General features: G+C 42.5%; 1 protein-coding gene across 3 annotated transcripts in view; it reads left to right on the top strand.

Annotated features, from left to right (window-relative positions):
• trip11 (thyroid hormone receptor interactor 11) overlaps positions 1 to 20,519 on the top strand; it is a 134,207-nt gene that overhangs the window by 28,168 nt on the left and 85,520 nt on the right. For all 3 annotated transcript variants that reach the window (XM_072274222.1, XM_072274213.1, XM_072274206.1), the window contains exons 2-3: positions 9,124 to 9,200; positions 14,831 to 14,941. In XM_072274222.1, coding sequence (XP_072130323.1) covers positions 9,124 to 9,200; positions 14,831 to 14,941 — 188 coding nt within the window. The remainder of the gene's footprint in view (positions 1 to 9,123; positions 9,201 to 14,830; positions 14,942 to 20,519) is intronic.

Raw genomic sequence — 20,519 nt, 5'->3', positions numbered from 1 at the left:
TTATCCAGTTGTTATATGGCTCAGAATGTTGGATAATATCTAGTAACATGAGGAAACGAATTGTAGCAGCAGAGATGTGGTTTTTGAGGCGGATGCAAAGAATACAGGTTTCCCCTGCCATCTGAAGGTAGAGAATCCTATGAAACGGTTCGTAAGCCGGAATGTAGTAAAGCGAAGAAGCAATTACCATTTATCTATATGGGAAAATTTTGTGAGCGTTCGCAGACCCGAAAATAACTTACCAAATCATGCCAAATAATGCATAAAACCTAAAATAACAGTAACATATAGTAAAAGCAGGAATGATATGATAAATACACAGTCTATATAAAGTAGAAATACTTTTCCACAATCATTGCCGGCACTGTTCTCCGTAGCGAAAATCTCACGCAAGCGCTCTCGGCAGAAAATCTCATGCAAGCGCTGTTGGCAAAAACACTCTCTCCAGTAACCTTTCAGTTATGAAGCTGCTAAATCATACCAAATAACACGTAAAAATACACAGCCTATATAAAGTAGAAATAATGTATGTACAGTGTAGTATCACTTACCGGAATTGGGACAGCGCAGAGCACACTGATGATGGTATGTTAGACTGAGTCGTCGGAGTTTGGGTGGTGCAGTCACCCGATACCGATCCGCAAAGCATGCAGGGGTGCAGCGGTAGCCGGGAGGCACACAGCACATCTTTAAGAAAAAAGCCGAAATAAACAAGCTAATTAATTAGGTGCCGCCCGGCACGTAAATGTCAGCCCAGGTCAGAGGCAACGCAATCGGCAATCGCCTCTGATCTGTGCCGACATTTACGTGCCGGGCGGCACCTAATTAATTAGCATGTTTATTTCAGCTTTTTTCTTAAAGATGTGCTGTGTGTCTCCTGGCTGCTGCTGCATTCTCCGCGAATCGGTATCTGTCCGCGGCCTGGGGATTGGGGTGGTGGGACACTGGGGTGTCAACTCATTGTCTGTTTCCATTAGGGCAGGCAGCTCATCTTCTCCTATGACTGCCCGCCTCGATGTCGAAGGTTGAGGTTCGTCGTCTGCTGTGGCTGATGTAGAAGGCTTGCTTGACTGCTTAGCCTCGCGCACTTTTCTATCATACAGTTCTTTGTAAGGACTCAAACCATCTCGCAAATATGCCCTAAAGCTACGTACCCTTTCAAAATTAAAGTCGTACTTTATCATTGCAGCGAAAATCTCATGTAGTTGTCTCACGTTCAGTTCTTGGATGACTTCACTTTTGCTACTGAATTCGGTTTCGATTGTTATTCTTTCCTCTTCCAATTGCATCAGCTCTTCATCTATCAGTTCTTGGTCATGGGATGCCAAAACCTCTTCAACATCATCTTCGTCAGTTTCCACAAGCCAAACTTACCTTGTCCTTCCTTCGTTCACCACGATGGAAACGCTTAATTATGTCTAGTTTTATGCTAAGTGTAACACCCTTACGAGCTCTTTTAGGCTTTTCCGATGCTTTAGAACTCACCTTGCTAACGGCTGCACACAGGAGCGTGTTTAAGCAATGCTGGCTAGAATGCAGTTCCAGATCCGGGGAGAGCGGCTGCTTGGGGCACGCGCTGCCTTTTATCGTGCGCTGCTTTTCCCTGCACACTGCCTTCTTCATAACAGTGAAAGCACCTTCTGTTAGCGAAAACGGAACTAATGTAGGTCTTTCGAAACAGTGAAGTTTCATAAAGCGAACGTTCGAAAAGCAAGGGACACATGTAACGCTCTCTAGAAAACATTTTTGAAGGCAATCTAATTGAGCTCAATCAAGTTTCATGCCTTCATTGAGTATAATTATGTGGAAAATATTCAGTCATATCTGTTCACATCATAGTGCACAAGTCATCAACTGATACAGTGTAAAATAATATTTACTCTGGACAGAATAGTCAGCATGACTAATACTAGAGTTATGAAACTGATAGCTGAAGATATTTGCCAACGTGGAGAGTTCACGTGTGATTAACAACTAGCTATTGGAGCTCTGGCATCAGAGTTCGGACTTCAATTCCGTCATCCTCTATATGGAATTTGTACATTCTCTCTGTGACTGCGTGGGTTTCCTCCAGGTTCTCTGGTTTCGTTCCACAGTCTAAAGGTGTACTGGTTAATTGGTCATTGTAAGTTGTCCTACGATTAGGTTAGGGTTAAATAGGTGGGTTGCTGGATGGTGCAGCTTGTTGGGCTGGAGAGCCTGTTCCACACTGTAGCTATATCTCTAAGATAAATAAATTTTAAAACAGCCACTGGACTTTACATGCTGTTCACTAACACTCACACGACAAACTAATGATATGGGTGTGAAGACTCATTTTAATGAACCATGGCTTATGTTTAGATTCAACTCTGTAAAAAAAAACATTTTAAAAAGGCATTTTGATAAAGTTGGCATTAATGAGTAGAAAAGTCTGGCTCACATTGCAGACAGTTGAAGCTTTTGAAATAACTAACACTAGATCAATTTTCAAACCATTAAAAGTGTTTTTGTCTGAAAATCACAATTTACACAACAAAGGATGGATTGTGTATTAAGGACTTTGAGATGTTCTGAGGGGCATAGTGAAGTGGCGTAGAAATGCAAGTATTTAAAAGTTCATATCCACTTCAAATAGCTATTGAACCATGCCCAGATTAAATTATCTGGTTGAGTTTGGCTTCTGTCAAGAACCAACTTTAACCAGCTCCATTCATCCATGTGATATTGGATTGCAAAGGCAAACATCAAGAATATCACATCACTGCATGATGCATGGAAGAGAGACAGAATAGTTCAGTAATGTAAAGGCTTGTTCTTCTCTGCCCACACCCCGGTTGCTTTTTCTAGTAGGTTTATATAACTGAATTTTATATTAGCTACTAATAGGCAAGATGTTGCAGGGTGCTGGAAATCCAAAACAACATACACAAAATGCTGGAGGAACTCAGCAGGTCAGGCAGCATCTGTGGAGGCCTTGATAGAAGCATAGAAAACCTACAGCACAATACAGGGTCTTTGGCCCACAAAGTTGTGCCGAACATGTCCCTAGTTTAGAAATTACTAGGCGTACCTATAGCCCTCTGTTTTTCTAAGCTCCATGTACCTATCCAAAAGACATCTTAAAAGACCCTATGGTATCCGCCTCCACCACCGTTCCTGGCAGCCCATTCCATACACTCACCACTCTCTGAGTAAGAAACTTACCCCTGACATCTCCTCTGTACCTCAGCCTGAAATGCGGACTGTTTACTCTTTTCCTGCCCTGCTGAGTTCCTCTGGCGTTTTGTGTGTTTGTTGCTTTTAAACTGCATGCATTTATTCTATGGGAAAATGTAGCATTATGTTTTTATTCAGTGAGGTTCCTCAGATACGTGAAGAGACACTTTAAAGAGGAAAATGTTGATAGGGACACCAGGGTAACTCCCAGCTTTTATTGAAGCATAATGATGAGATCTTGAAGGACCACCTAGGCATAAGGATGAGCTTGTGACTCATTTTCTTGCCTGAAAGAATTTCCCGCCTTCAGTGAAGCAGTGTCTCATTGCTGCTTTGAAGTATTTATGAGATTAGATACTTAAGTCTTTAGGGGGTTTAAGTCCTCAAGTTTAGGATTTACCCAAGTTTAGCATACTTGAGGAATCTCAGTTACAAAAGAATCTCAGTTGCTTCTGATATATTCTCAAATTGCCATTTTCCCAGCAGATTTAGTACGTAGTATATGAGTACATGCTGTATTTGTGGCATACTCTGATCTCTCTGGTAGAGGAACCAGGCTGTAGTTTAAATTATTTCATATACAAAAGGGGGAAGAATGATTTGTACTTGTAGATTTTGTGGTGTTTGCTTATCCTGAAGTGTTTTATAGTCAATTACAGAATTTTAGTCACTTTTTGTAATATAGGGCTTCAAACCAACCAAGTTATTCTCCACGTGTGTTGTAATCAACAGGTTATTAAGGATATGATTGTTCGTCCATTGTTGACGTCGATGAGGACCTTGACACCATTATGATGGTGTCGAGACTAGGGCGTCATTTGGATTTAAGTGAGGGAGAGTTGCGCAGCGTCAGCCTCACTCTCTCTTCCCAATTCCCATCTGGATCCAGTGGCAAGACAGAGTCTAGACGGCTGGAGATGGGACTAGCGCAGTGGATGACCAGGACGTCTTCTGTGTCGTCCTGCTCTACACGTTCCACGACACTTTCAGAGACCGCCTTCTTGACCGTTGGACCTTCCATGGGTCTCGTCCACTCAATCCGCCGGAGTCTGTCTTCACATGCTGGGATAGACAACTCCCTATCTCACCGAGGGTTTGAGACCCGTCGGCTACCCTCACCTGGTTTAGCCGGCTTGTCGAAGCCGTTGCCCGGGGTGTGGCCGCTGTCGCATGCAAACAGCTACGGGGAGCCACAGGTGAGAGCTGAGTGCCAAGTGGGGACCAAAGATGGACTAACCGCCCTGAAAAGGATGCGACATGTTCCCCCACCAGAGGTGCTACCCCTCCCTGACACCCCATACATCCCAAGGATATATTAAGGATATAAGAACATGAGAAACAGTAAGATTAGGCCTAACTGAGCCCGCTCCACCATTCAGTAAATCGTGGCTGACCTGGCTTTGGTGATGTTTGAGGAATCAATGCTAGTTGGAACACAATAGATTATGCAGGCTCCTTGTAATTGATATTGGTTTATTATTGGAACAATTGCCAAGGTACAGTGAAAAGCTTGTTTTGCATGTTGTTTGTTTGTTTGTTTGGTATGTGCTGTGTTGTATGACATAGGATAGGTGATCATGGTGTTTCCGTGACCATGATTGTTCTTGGCAAATTTTTCTACAGAAGTGGTTTGCCATTACTGCCTTCTGGGCAGTGTCTTTACAAGATTGGTGCTCCCCCCTCCCCCCCAGCCATTATCAATACTCTTCAACGCAAACAACAGGAATTCTGCAGATGCTGGAAATTCAAGCAACACACATAAAAGTTGCTGCTGAACGCAGCTGGCCAGGCAGCAACTTTTATGTGTGTTGCTTCAATACTCTTCAGAAGTTGTCTGACTGGTGTCAGTGGTTGCATAACCGGGACTTGTGATGTGCACCAGCTGCTCATACAACCATTTGCCACTTACTCTAATGGTCACCTGCTTCACGTGACCTTGGTGGGAGTGGGGCGAGGCTAAGCAGGTGCTACACCTCACCCAAGGGTGACCTGCAGGCTAGCGGACAGAAGGAGCACCTTACACTTCCTTTGGTAGAGACATATCTCCACCCTGTCACCTATATTATTCATACAGTCCAAATGATTACACAGTGCGTTGAGGTGGTACAAGGTAAAACAATAACAATACAGAATGAAATGTAACAGCTAAAGAGAAAGCCTGGTGCAGATAGACAAGAAGGTGGAAGATCAAAGAAAAGTAGTTAGTGAGGTCAAAAGTCTTATCATCTTTTTATACTAGTGGAACATTAAATAGTCTAGTAACGGGAGTAGAAGCTGTCCTCAAGCCTGGTGATACATGCTTTCAGTCTCTTGTATCTTCTGCCAGATGGGAGAGGGGAGAAGAGAAAATGTCTAGGGTCAAAAGGATTTGGTTATGATGGCTGCTTTACTGAAGCAGTAAGATTATTGATAGCCCATACAGGGGAGGGTAGTTTCTATGTGCTGAGCTGTGTTTGCAGTTTCCATACCAAGCTGTGGCACATCCAAATAGAATGTTTTTTATGATGCATTGATTCAAATTGGTAAGGGCAATGAAAGCATGCTAAATTTCTTTAGCCTTCTGAAGAAGTAGAGGCATTGGTGAGTTTTCTTGGCTGTGGAGTCTATATGCTTTCTGCTTGGACAAGGAGAGGCTATTGGTGACGCTCACTCCCAGGAACCTGAAGGTCTTAACCCTCTCTGTCTCAACAGCATTGAAGTATGTGCACTTCCTCCTTTCTTGAAGTTAATGTCCAGCTCTTTTGCTGTCATGTCGTACGTCTTTTTTCCTGTTCAATGCATGAACTGGGCCAATAGTCCGTATACTGCAAGAATACATTAAATACAACAATAGCTTTAGTGCTTGTGTTAAGATTGCATTCTAGTAGATAATTGTGCATTACAAACAATGGTCATGATATTGAAGTGAGATCGACAGTTTGCAAAAGAGAGAATATAGAATGACTCAGACATCCCAGAATGTAATTGAATATGTTTGATCAGTTTATATGAGCACAATCAGGGCAGAAGCATCGTGTAATTTGATTGTAGTGAATTTCTGATGGAGGATTTTTGGAATCCATTTGAGCAGAAGGTGGTAATTGATGGCTAAATGTTAGAACACTGGGCTGGGAAGGTATAACAAGATTTGCCTCAGCTAGAGTTACCAAGTGGTTTAAGTGGTCACTGGTGGTAATATGAGATGACTCCCCTGATTCTGATGAGAGCTTTCTCAGATTATTGAAGGGGGCCGGAGAGGAGATTGTTACAGACTGAACAGAGTTCTTTATAGGTGAAGTCACAGAGGACTTGAGAAAGGCCGGTGTTATTCCTTTGTTTGAAAAGGGCAATAGGGACAAACTAGTTACAGGTTGGTGAGCCTTTCATCAGTGGCAGGGAATTTATTGGAGAAAATTCTTGGACCATAGGAACAAGCATGGAGCTACCAGCCAGCCTGGTTTTGTGTGGGGGGACTGTCATGTTTTGTAAGGAACTGTGTTTTTGAGGAGGTGATGAAGATAATCGAAGTTCAAAGTAAATTTATTATCAAAGTGTATGTATGTGACCACATACTACCCCGAGATTCATTTTCTTGTGGGCATTCACAATAAATACAAAGAAGCACAATAGAATCAATGAAAAGCTTCAACAAAAACAACCAATGTGCAAAAGACAACACTGTGCAAATAAAATTAAAAAAAAAAACAAAATAATAACAACAAATAAGCAAACTCGAGGAAATCTGCAGATGCTGGAAGTTCAAGCAACACACACAAAAAATGCTGGTGGACCCTTCCTGAAGGGTCTCGGCCCGAAATGTCGACTGTACCTCTTCCTATAGATGCTGCCTGGCCTGCTGCGTTCACCAGCATTTTTTGTCTGTGTTACAACAAATTAGCAATGAATATCGATAACATAAGATGAAGAGTCATTGAAAGTGAATCCATAGTTTGTGGGTACATTTCAGTGATGGGGTGAGTGAAGTTGAGTAAAATTATTCTGTAGGCTAGTGTAGTTGCTGGAAACATACATAACTCACAACCACCGACATTGAGTTGGGGTTGACTTTAAGTGGCTGGTCTGACATGATGACGTATTACATGAAGTTCTGTTACTGCACTTTTTGTGTTCAATGTTTGGAGTATAATAAATGAGTTGTTACAGATTTTCTTAAACATAAAACACCTCAATTCATTTTATTTGTGAAAACCTACAATCCACTCTGGTTAAGTGGTCAGTAGATGCTGTCAACATGGACTTTAGTAAAGCATTTGACACAAACCCTCGTGGTGGCTGTTCAGAAGATTAAGGCACATGGGATCCAAAAGCACTCTACAGATATTAGCATTTAAGAGGCATATGAACTGGCAGGGGATAGAGCAGAGGTTCCCAACCTTTTTTATGCCATGGACCAATACCATTAAGCAAAGGGTCCAAGGACCCCAGGTTGGCAACCCCTGCTAGAGGGATATAAACCACTTGCAGGAAAATGGTATTATGGGCAATACACTCATCAGGGGGTTCCAAATGAGGGTAAATAAAAGGTAATGCCTATTGTCAGGAATTTTTATTTTTTATAGATCATTGCAAATCTTCAGGATTTAAAGCCAACACAACTTGCCAGCACGAAAGTGAGTATAGGAAATCAGTTACAAGAAAAGACTTGAAATACTTGAGTAGAGAACAGGCCAGAGGGAAATTAATAGATGCTATTAGGATTTATGAGGATTTTGATGTTGTAAAGGCTAGAACAATTTTAATGGCTGAAAAGTTGGTGACAATTGAGCATAGCTGCTGAGCCTGAAGTTCTTAATTTAGGTGGTTTATGAGGATGAAGTACTTTCCATCAGTGGTGGTTGCAGCAGGAATCAGTAACTTTTAAGGAGATTGTGGATAAATATTTCAAGTAGTGGCGATAAAGTTGAGGGATCTGTCTCCTGATACTCTAATGGGAACCATTACAGTGCGTTAGCTTTTCTTGTACTGCAGACTTAATGATTTTATGACTCGCAATCTGAGTGTACAGTTTGTACTCTTGTATTTGTGAAGCCTTCATACACTCCAAGCACGTGGAGAATTTTCAGAGATTTATGGATCAGGAAAAGGAGCTGACTGCGTTTTTAAAAAAAAACTCTGTAGATTTAATGTACCTACATTAAAACTCTTAACAATTTGTCAAGCTTTGAACTAGGGTGCCAAACCGGCAGATTTTCTGGACTATTGGATGCTATAATCAACACATTTTAATTTGCTTTTATTGTATATTACAGACATTTATGATAAATTTTCTATTGAAGCAGTAAGTTTAAAGTGAGCACAAGAAATTGGGCCCCAATGAATGGAAAGGGAGCACAACAGATATCACTTGGTGAGCTTGATGCTGCAGCATAGGGATCTCTACATGGTCAAATAACAAATTAACAGAGAAATACTATTCAAGCTGTCAAATCTGCAGAATCATTACATTTCCTCCCCAATGCAATAAAAAGACTTTGTAATAAGAGTCAAAGGGTGATTGGTCACCTTTTTCTTCTTAAGATGGCCATTATTAATTTCTTTTTATTTAGAGATACAGCATGGAACAGGCCATTTCAGCACAATGAGCCACTCTGTCCAGCAAACCACCTATTTAACCCTAGCCTAATGACATGAAAATTTACAATGAACGATTAACCTAGTAATGGCTACATCTTTGGACTGTAGGAGGAAACTCGTGCGTTCACAGGGAGGACATACAAACTCCTTACAGAGGACACTGGAATTGAAGTCTGATGCCCTGAGCTGTAATAGCATCACACTAATTGCTATGCTACCGTGGTGCGCCTTATAACTCACCTCTTTGAACAGCTTTAGTTTTGCATTTAAGAGCACCATTTAAATGGAAGTTGCCATTGTTCCTATGTTGTGAAAATGTGCATTCATTGCTATGCTTTGCTTGAATTTCAGATGCTACTAGTGAACTACATGTATCCAATTCTAAACTGAGGGACATTGAAACAGCCTACACTGCACAGAAATCAGAGGTTGGTATGTGATACCTTCATGTTACAGGCACTTAACTAGAGACTTTGAGGCATTGCTATGGAATATGTTTCAAATGGTGACCAGTTTGCCTAGTTTGTTAAAGTAATTGACAGCTCACATTTTTGTGGTATGAAGTTCAAAGTTCAGAGTAAATTTATTATTAAAGTGCATTCGTCACCATATGCTACCCTCAGATTCATTTTCTCATGGAGAATCACAGTAACCACAAAGAAACACAATAGAATCAAGGAGTTGGATGCCATAGTTGGATGTATCAGCAAGGGAGATGAGGTTGAGTACAGGGCTACGGTAGGAAACTTTGTCACATGGTGTGAGCAGAATTATCTGCAGCTTAATGTGAAAAAGACTAAGGAGCTGGTGGTAGACCTGAGGAGAGCTAGGGTACTGGTGACCCCTGTTTCCATCCAGGGGGTCAGTGTGGACATGGTGGAGGATTACAAATACCTGGGGATACGAATTGACAATAAACTGGACTGGTCAAAGAACACTGAGGCTGTCTACAAGAAGGGTCAGAGCCGGCTCTATTTCCTGAGGAGACTGAGGTCCTTTAACATCTGCCGGACGATGCTGAAGATGTTCTACGAGTCTGTGGTGGTCAGTGCTTTTATGTTTGCTATTGTGTGCTGGGGCAGCAGGCTGAGGGTAGCAGACACCAACAGAATCAACAAACTCATTCGTAAGGCCAGTGATGTTGTGTGGATGGAACTGGACTCTCTGACTGTGGTGTCTGAAAAGAGGATGCTGTCCAAGTTGCATGCCATCTTGGATAATGTCTCCCATCCACTACATAATGTACTGGGTGGGCACAGGAGTACATTCAGCCAGAGACTCATTCCACCGAGATGCAACACTGAGCGTCATAGGAAGTCATTCCTGCCTGTGGCCATCAAACTTTACAACTCCTCCCTTGGAGGGTCAGACACCCTGAGCCAATAGGCTGGCCCTGGACTTATTTCCTGGCATAATTTACATATTACTATTTAACTATTTATGGTTTTATTACTATTTAATTATTTATGGTGCAACTGTAACGAAAACCAATTTCCCTCGGGATGACTATGACTAAGGAGAAACCACACACAACAAAGACGGGCAAACAGCCAATGTGCAGAAGACAACTAACTGTGCAACCACAAAAAGAGAAAAAAACAAAATGATAATAAATAAGCAATAAGTATTGAGAACATGAGTTGTAGATCCTTGAAAGTAAGTCCATAGGTTATGAAACTAGTTCAGTATTAGAGTGAGTGAAGTTATCCCCTGTGGTTCAAGAGCCTGACAGTTGGGAGGAAAATGACTGTTCCTGAACCTGGTGGCATGGGACCTTGGGCTCCTGTGCTTCCTTCCTGATGGCAGCAGTGAGAAGGGAGAATGGCAAAGATGGTGGGCATTCTTGATGCTCGATGCTGCTTTCCTGTGACAGCGCTCCTTGTACATGTGCTAAATGGAGTTGCAACTGTTTTCAAAGACCGATAGTCTTGTTTCAGGTTGTGCATTATGCTCGGCTGCTATTGTCTTAGCACTAATTGCCCATGAGATGCAAGAATGGATGTCATGTTTATTTAATACATTAATTTTTGGGATCAGGCTGTTGGTAAGGCCAGCATTAATTACCCATCGCAGTGCATTTGTGGTGGACAATTCTTTTGCATTGCTGTTGAGTAGCAATTTCTAGGACAAAATGGAAATGGAGGCACCGTGCCATATTTCCAAGTCAGGATGGTGTGCACCTTGAAGGGGAGTGTACGGGTTCTGATATCTTCATGCATCTACTCTTCTCACCTCAGTAACAGAAATGGATTTAGACGGTGCTCTCACAAGGGCCAGGATAGTTACTACAATGCATTTTGGGTATAAAATGTAGTCACTGTGTGCTAACGGTAGGAGAGAGTTCCAATCTTACAGACTGCTTTGACCTGAATGGTGTTACACTTCAATATAGCAGGACCTGTGCAGCTCCAGGAAGCAGAAAGCGTATGCCATCATACTTAACAATAGCTTGTAGGTGGTGAACTTACTTTGCGATGTCTGGAGAGCAGGTACGTGCTGCAGTTACCTAATACCTGACCTGACCTGACCTGCCCTTGCAGTTGCAATAATTACTTGAATTTCCAGTCAGTGGTAATCCCTAGAAATGTTGATGGATGGGGAACTTGGCGATGGTAATCTTTATTTTTCTCTTGCTACATGGGGGGAGGACGTACAGGTTCTCAAATCATTCTCGTTACTCAGTTCTATTCTCCCACCTTTTTCCCTGTAACCTTTATAATGCACTCACCAACAGCACCCTCTTTATCCACCACAGTTCTCCTATACTAAGCAGCAATTTATAGTAGTCAGTGAATTTATCGATGTCTCTTTGGGATGGGGAAGGAAACCAGAGTAGCATGCAACTTCACAGTATCCGAGTGTGGTGCTTAGGTCAGTTTGATTTTTATTTTTTCTCTGCTTAAGCATAATGGCTGTGGTACAACTGAGTGAGGGACCACATTGCTGTGAGCCTGAACAACCGTGTTGCCCAGATAAGAGTCCATAAGATCATAAGACATGGGAGCAGAATTAAGCCATTCAGACCATCGAGACTGCTCTGCCATTCTATCATGGCTGATCCCAGATCCCACTCAACCCCATACACCTGCCTTCTTGCCATATCCTTTGATGTCCTGACTGATCAGGAAACAATCAAATTCCACTTTAAATGTACCCACAGACTTGGTCTCCAATACAGTCTGTGGCAGAGCATTCCATAGATTTGCTACTGTCTGGCTAAAAAAATTTCCTCCTTAGCTCTGTTCTAAAAGGTTGCCCTTCAATTCTGGAGCTGTGCCCTCTGGTTCTGGATACTCCACCATAGGAAACATCCTCTCCACATCCACCCTATCTAGTCCTTTCAACATTCAGTAGGTTTCATTGAGATCCCCCTGCATTCTTCTAAATTCCAGTGAGTACAGGCCCAAAGCTGCCAAACACTCCTCATATGTTAACCCCTTCATTCCAGAATCATCCTCGTGAACCTCCTCTGAAATCTCTCCAATGACAACACATCCTTTCTGAGATTATGGGGTTCAAAACTGTTGACAATACTCCAGGTGTGGCCTGACTAGTATCTTATAAAGCCTCAGCATTATCTCCTTGCTTTTATATTCTATTCCCCTTGAAATAAATACCAACTTTGCATTTGCCGCCTTTATCGCAGACTCAGCCTGTAAATTAACCTTCTGAGAGTCTTGCTCAAGGACTCCAAAGTCCCTCTGCACCTCTGTTATTATCTTCTCCCCATGTAGATAATAGTCCGCACAATTGTTCCTTTTACCAAAATACATTATCATACATTTCCCAACACTGTATTCCATCTGCCCCTTTTTTTTGCTCATTCTTCCAATCTATCTAAGTCCTGCTGCAATCGCATTGCTTCCTCAGCACTTCCGTCCACTTATCTTCATATCATCCACAAATTTTGCCACAAAGCCATCAATTCCATTATTCAAATAATTGACAAACCATATTGTAGGGGTGGCAGATTTCCTTCCTATACGGAATCTTTGTTAGAGTATCAGAGTTTTTAATTACAAATTACAAAGTTGTACCACACTACAGCATAGAAACAGGCAGTTTGGCCCATCTAGTCTGTGCTGAACTATTATTCTGCCTAGTCCCATCGAAGTGCACCCAGACCATAGCCCTCCATACTCCTCCCATCCATGTAACTATCCAAATTTTTCTTAAGTGTTGAAATCAAACCCGCAATAACTACTTCCACTGGCAACTCATTCCACACTCACCACCCTCTGAATGAAGAAGATCCCCTTCATGTTCCCCTTCTCTCTGACGGTGTTCCCCTTCATGTTCCCCTTCTCTCTGACGGTGTTCCCCTTCATGTTCCCCTTCTCTCTGACACAGTGTTCCCCTTCTGTCTGACACAGTGGTGTCAAGAAAACAACCTCTCCCTCAATGTCACAAAAAAGAGCTGGTTGTGGATTACAGGGGGATTGGAGACGGGCTAACCCCTATTGACATCAATAGATCTGGGGTTGAGAGGGTAAACAGCTTTAAGTTCCTCGGCATCCACATGACTGAGGACCTCACGTGGTCTGTACATACCAGCTGTGTGGTGAAAAAGGCACAACAGCGCCTCTTTCACCTCAGACAGTTGAGGAAGTTTGGTGTGGGCCCCCAAATCCTAAGAACTTCCTACAGGTGCACAATTGAGAGCATCCTGACTGGCTGCATCACTGTCTGGTATGGGAACTGTACCTCCCTTAATCGCAGGAGTCTGCAGAGAGTGGTGCGGACAGCCCAGCGCATCTGTAGTTGTGAACTTCCCATGACTCAGGACATTTACAAGGACAGGTGTGTAAAAAGGGCCCGTAGGATCACTGGGGACCTGAGTCACCTCAACCACAATCTATTCCAGCTGCTACCATTTGGGAAGCGGTATCGCAGCATAAAAGCCAGGACCAGCAGGCTCCCGCACAGCTTCTTCCACCAGGCCATCACCTGTCCAGCTCTTGGCTCCATCCCTCCCCCTCCTGTCTTCTCCTATCATTTTGGATCTCCCCCTCCCCCTCCAACTTTCAAATCCCTTACTCACTCTTCCTTCAGTTAGTCCTGACGAAGGGTCTCAGCCTGAAACGTCGACTGCACCTCTTCCTAGAGATGCTGCCTGGCCTGCTGCGTTCACCAGCAACTTTGATGTGTGTTGCTTGAATTTCCAGCATCTGCAGAATTCCTGTTGTTTTTGTTCTTGATAAATTCACCTAGTTTCTTCTGTTAACAGGAATTTGTTGATTAAGTACATGCATTTAGACATTTCAAGCAATGCATGAAAGAAGCTACAGCTGAAACAGCTTAACAAGCATTTCATTTACATGGTAAAAAACACAGCAGTTCAACAAATGGAATTAGGACAAGTTAAGCTATTAGTAAATCAAGAGTTTAATTCCAGTATTGATAGGAATGTTTATTTGTTTAGAGATACAGTGCAGAGTAGATCCTTCTAGCCGCCCCAGCAAACCTGACAAATCTGATTAACCCTAACCTAATAAAGGGACAATTTACAGTGACCAATTAACCTATCCGGTACATCTTTGGACTGTGGGAGGAAATTGGAGGACCCAGAGAAAACCCACGCATTCTATGTACAGAACGGCACTGGAATTGAACTCCGAACTCCGGATTCCCCAAACTGTAATAGTGTCACGCTAACCTTGGAATTAAATTTCCTGGTGAGCTAAATTTTGCTCTACTTCAGTGCCAGTTAGAGCATCATAACAAATTTAACCCAAGAAGAACAGTTGTGCAGCTTGATTGTGGCTTTTGGTTGTGTTGAGGTTTGTGATCGACTATTAGTATGAAATATTTCAGGTGCATTGGTTCCTTCACTAAGACAGGGAGGCACACGGCAAGCATTTCCACTCAAGGAATTGGAGAAGGGTAAAAATAAGATGCTAAACTCTTTCAAGTAGGATGTCAGCACAGAACACAATCTCAAGAGTTGTTTACAAAGCTTCTATAATTTACTTTGGAACAAACTGATGCACTAATCATTGCAATTTTATATTGCTTCTTTAGCATATCTGATTGAATTAAAGATGTTACTTGTTTTTAGTATGAACGTTTGAAAAAACTTTACACGGATGTAGAAGAGAAAGCGGCAGCAGCAGAGCTCCAAATAAAGCACCTATCATCAGATTATAGAACCCAGCTACAGCAGAAAGAAGTAGGTCAAAGACTTTGTGTATTTTTCTTCTATTTAAGGTCTTGTGTTCAGTGTTAATCATAAAGTTATTTCAGCTTTTTAAATGTTCCTATTTTCTTCATACAGTGAATCCCTGTTATAGCGCGATCGTTTGGACGCGTAAAATCGGGGTTTCACTGTATTAAGGTTTTCTTTTGAGAAATTATATGTAAGCAGTGTGAGTACTGGTCCATCTCCAGGACTCTACCTGTGTAATAGTTTTGTATCTGTCTGCTGTGAGTACAGGCAGGCTATTTGATTATGTGAATTGTTAAATCAAATGGAATTCAATTTTACTTGTTATTCAACCATACATGAATATAGATGAATAAAACAGTGTTCTTTTGGGGGGACCAAGGTTCAAAACATACTCAGCACAGCAGAAGGCACACAGTACGTAAGCTAGCAAGCACACATACAGTCACGCAAAAAAAAACACGTGTACAACCCAAGTCCTGGAGTGATATGTCCCGCAAATTGATGAGGCGGTTCCTGGCAGTCTGCAGACTAGCTTGTCATTCCACTAATCAGAACACTGGAGTGCAGCTCTGACAGGAGTGGCCAGCCCCCAACTAGCATGGACAACGCTGCACCGCCTCCAGTGTCGCCTCTCCTAGATGGCAGCATCAGGCAAGCCTGCAGCTTGAGGCCTAGTCCTCACTAAACCGAGGCCATACAGCTCCCCTGCTGTCTGTTGCACCACCAAACAAGAGAAACAGGCCTGTAGCACCTTACGTTATCAATGTCCAATTGGATCTTGTGATCTCAAGAGAAACGCCCAGGACAATCACCCGCAGATATACTACATGCTGCCTTCAAGCACCAACTTTGATGCCTTCCTGTAGCAGGCAACAACATGTTCTGCACCAAGTCCAGCTGCTCTGCTAAGAAGCAACTCACTGATGGGCTAGAGCTGCAGTACCGAAAGTCCTTGGAGGCAGGCACTGCCTTGTGATCATAAAAAAAAGTAATTTTAAAAAAGAAAAAGCACCTTTGGTTGGTCTTGAGTTTCTGAGTATGCCGCGATCTTACTAGGAGTGGTTATTAACTGTTCTCTCTCAATAACAAACACCTGACATTGGTTACTGGAAATTATTTAATTCTAGCAATCTCACTTTCCTTTTACCAGTGCATCAGAAACTAAACTATTTTTAGCAACCACAACAGTTAAGTCAGCTAACACTCACAACACGCTGGAGGAACTCAGCAGGACCTGAGTCCTGACGAAGGGTTCCGGCCCGAAACGTCGACCGATCTTTTCTACGGATGCTGCCCGACCTGCTGAGTTCCTCCAGCATGTTGTGAGTGTTGCTTTGATCCCAGCATCTGCAGATTATTTTGAGTTAAGTCGGCTAATTCAGCAATGACCACATTAAACTTCAGATATTTTTGGTCACTTATCTTCTTGTTGTTTAATCAGGAAGGTCACATAAAACCACTGAAGCATTTTTATCCACCTTCCTTTCATTTATAATGGATTATTCTGGTGTTGACGGAAAAACAGGTTTATTTCACAACTTTGTTTGAATTACTTTTATAAAGCTATAAAGATATTTTCTGAAGTTATCTTTGAATTCATGTCAGTATATCATCATACAAAAGTTAATTTGTATCAGGAATGAATGTAAAATCTATCTGTTTGGACACATACTAAGTAAATGAATTGTACCAGAAGGTGATATTGAAATTCCCAAGTCGGAGAAGTAGTAGATTATAAATGTGGATCTAAACGTTGTGTTGTGCAATCAGAAGATGAGCACATGTTCACTAGGAAACTGGACCGTTTTCATGAATTATGAGGCCAAATCATGCTGTCTGTCACAGTGCATGTTCTCAGGCAAGAAATTACCAGATTTATCTGTTTTGCATATTAGATACAGGCAATTTGTCACTATGCTGCATTATCTGTCTCCAACAGCGCAGCCCAGTCTTTCCAGCATTTCCCAATATTACAGTGGAGAATTTGACTCTCCCCTCCAATCCTGGAAGGATTTGGTTCAGGATTAGAGATACCATTACTTGAGTGGGTTTCCTGGCTTTGAGATTAGAGGAAATTATTTTAATTTGATCAATTTCCTGATTTGTTTTAATTAAATTTATTTATTTTGAGTTTTAATCATTTCAAAGTTTTCAATAGTTTATAAGTTTTAATTGTCTCTCAGTAACATGGTCATAATAGGAAGCGGGGTTCTGACCTCAGTCCAGCATAAGTTGCTAGCCTTCTGACCATGGGCCTTGATGGCATGTTGTCTGAGACCTGTTCAATACTGTGACCTTGTTATGTCTGTTCAGGTACCCCCAGATGCAGAAGGTTGACTTGACTGGTCATCTGTGTCTGGTTGAAATAAACATCAGTCAGAGGTTTTGAGGGTGGTGAGTTGAAGCAGTGGGTCATGTGCAGATTAATATGGTCTTGTGCATCTGAATTGTCAGGTTTAGAATATGGAACAGTAGACAGGAACAGGCCCACAGTGTCTGCAATGCATGTGATGCCAAATTAAACTATCTTCTGTTAATGATTTCTATCAAGTCTCATTTCAGGCTCTGCAAATGTATTAACACATTCAACTACTTTTTCATCACGAGCAATAACAGCCCCATCAGTGTTCCCTACACCACTGGTCTGGGATCTCCAGCCAGTACAATGCTCTCCTATCACCTCACTTTGTCTTCCAGGGGCAAACTACCTTGCCACCATGGATTTCATGCATTCTAAACATCTGTCTCTGCCTAAGTGAGGAACATTGTCAGATGTCTTACTAAAATCCATGTAGTCAGTGAGCTGCCCTCCCCTCATCAATCACCTTTGTCCAGCAGCCAATCCAGACATCAGGAGTTTGGAGAAGAGGAGACTTTAATCAGGTCCACTGCCCAAGGATAAAAAGGGAACAATGGGTCACGGCAGTGAGAAAGAGCTTTGACCAGTGATCAATCAGCGTTCGGGATAGATTAGTAACAGCAAATTAAAGGAGGGTAGGGGCAAGCACAGCACTCAGAGAAAGCAAAGGAAAGAAAAGCTCAAGTTTTTCTTTCCTTATCTTCTTTATGTCTGCTCAGCTAGGACAGTAGAGATGCTTGGCAAGATAGTGAAATGTTCCTCTTCTGGGATGTGGGAAGGCAGGGAGACCTCCAGTGTCCCTGACGACTATAACTGCAAGAAGTGCATCCAGCTGCAGCTTCTAGCAAACTGCATTAAGGAAGTGGAAGTGGAACTGGAACTGGAACTGGATGAACTCTGGATCAGCTGAGGCAGTGATAGATAGGACATATAAAGAAGTAGTTCCACCCAGGAAACTGGGTGACAGTCAGGAAGGGGAAAGGGGTTAAGGAGCCAGTGCAGAGTACCCCTGTGGCCATCCTCCTCAACAACAGGTATATCACTTGGGGTGCTGTTGGGGGGGGGGGGGAGGATGTGGATGACCTGACAGAGGAAAGTCACAGTGATTGGGTCTCTGGAACTGGGTCTGCCTCTATTACTCAGAAGGGAAGGGGGAGAAGAGGCACACTGTGGTGTTAGGGGATTTGTTAGTTAAGGGAACAGACAGGATGTTCTGTGGGCAAGAGCAAGATCCCGGATGGTATATTGCCTCTGGGTGCTAGGGTGCAGGATAGCTCGGCATTCTTAAGTGAGAGGGTGAACAGCCAGAAATTGTGGTCCACATAGATACGAATGACATGGGTAAGACGAGTGATGAGGTTCTGTATAGAGAGTTCAGACAGTCGGGTGCTAAGTTAAAGGGCAGGACCTCCAGGGTTGTGATCTCAGGATTGCTACCCGTGCCATGTGCTAGTGAGATCAGAACTAGGAAGAGTATATAGTTTAATACATGGCTAAGGAGTTGGTTTAGGAGGGAGGACATAAGGTTTTTGGATTATTGGGCTCTCTTTTAGGGAAGATGGGACATGTACAGAAGGGATGGTTTGCACCTGAACTAGAGGGAGACTAATATCCTAACGGGAAGATTTGTTAATGCTGCACAGTGGGGTTTAAACTAGAGGGGGATGGTAACCAAAGTGCCAGAGAGGTTGTGGAGGCAGATGTTGGCAAGATCTCAGACATAATTAGGAATCAAAAGGTTGAACATGGTGCGACTAGTGCCCTGAGCTGCTCATATTTCAATGCAAGAAATATCGTAGGAAAGGTGGAATAGAGTGCCGTAGATGATGTAGCTGGTTTACAAACAGAGGCAATGTAAAGGCATTGTCTACAAGAAGTCTACAAAATTGTCTAAAGTTGTGGTGGTAGGAGATTTTAATTTTCCATATACTGATTGGGACTCCCATACTGTTAAGGGTCTAGATGGTTTAGAGTTTGTAAAATGTGTTCAGGAAAGTTTTCTAAATCAATATATAGAGGGACCAACTAGAGGGGATGCAATATTGGATCTCCTGTTAGGAAACGAGTTAGGGCAAGTGACAGAAGTCTGTGCAGGGGAGCACTTTGGTTTCAGTGATCATAACACCATTAGTTTCAACTTGATCATGGACAAGGATAGATCTGGTCTTAGGGTTGAGGTTCTTAATTGGAAGAAGGCCAAATTTGAAGAAATGAGAAAGAATCTAAAAAGCGTGGATTGGGACAGATTGTTCTCTGGCAAGGATGTGATCGGTAGGTGAGAAGCCTTCAAAGGAGAAATTTTGAGAGTGCAGAATTTGTATGTTCCTGTCAGGATTAAAGGCAAAGTGAATAGGAATAAGGAACCTTGGTTCTCAAGGGATATTGCAACTCTGATAAAGAAGGAGTTGTATGACATGTATAGGAAGCAGGGAGTAAATAAGGTGCTTGAGGAGTATAAGAAGTGCAAGAAAATACTTAAAGAAATCAGGAGGGCTAAAAGAAGACATGAGGTTGCCTTGGCAGTCAAAGTGAAGGATAATCCAAAGAGCTTTTACAGGTATATTAAGAGCAAAAGGATTGTAAGGAATAAAATTAGTCCTCTTGAAGTCGGCTATGTGCGGAACCAAAGGAAATGGGGGAGATCTTAAATAGGTTTTTTGCATCTGTATTTACTAAGGAAACTGGCATGAAGTCTATGGAATTAAGGGAAACAAGTAGTGAGATCATGGAAACTGTACATATCGAAAAGGAGGAGGTCCTTGCTGTCTTGAGGAAAATTAAAGTGGATAAATCCCCGGGACCTGACAGGGTGTTCCCTCGGACCTTGAAGGAGACTAGTGTTGAAATTGCAGGGGCCCTGGCAGAAATATTTAAAATGTCGCTGTCTACAGGTGAGGTGCCGGAGGATTGGAGAGTGGCTCATGTTGTTCCGTTGTTTAAAAAAGTATTGAAAAGTAATCCGGGAAATTATAGGCCAATAAGTTTAACGTCGGTAGTAGGTAAGTTATAGGAGGGAGTACTAAGAGACAGAATCTACAAGCAATTATTAGGGAGAGTCAACATGGCTTTGTGCGTGGTAGGTCATGTTTGACCAATCTGTTGGAGTTTTTCGAGGAGGTTACCAGGAAGGTGGATGAAGGGAAGGCATTGGATATTGTCCACGTGGATTTTAGTAAGGCCTTTGACAAGGTCCCGCATGGGAGGCTAGTTAGGAAAATTCAG

Source organism: Mobula birostris, chromosome 1 (genome assembly GCF_030028105.1).
Source record: "Mobula birostris isolate sMobBir1 chromosome 1, sMobBir1.hap1, whole genome shotgun sequence".
NCBI lineage: Eukaryota > Metazoa > Chordata > Chondrichthyes > Myliobatiformes > Myliobatidae > Mobula > Mobula birostris.
The sequence above is the reverse complement of the archived record's forward strand: the minus strand, read 5'-3'. Positions and strand labels throughout refer to the sequence as shown.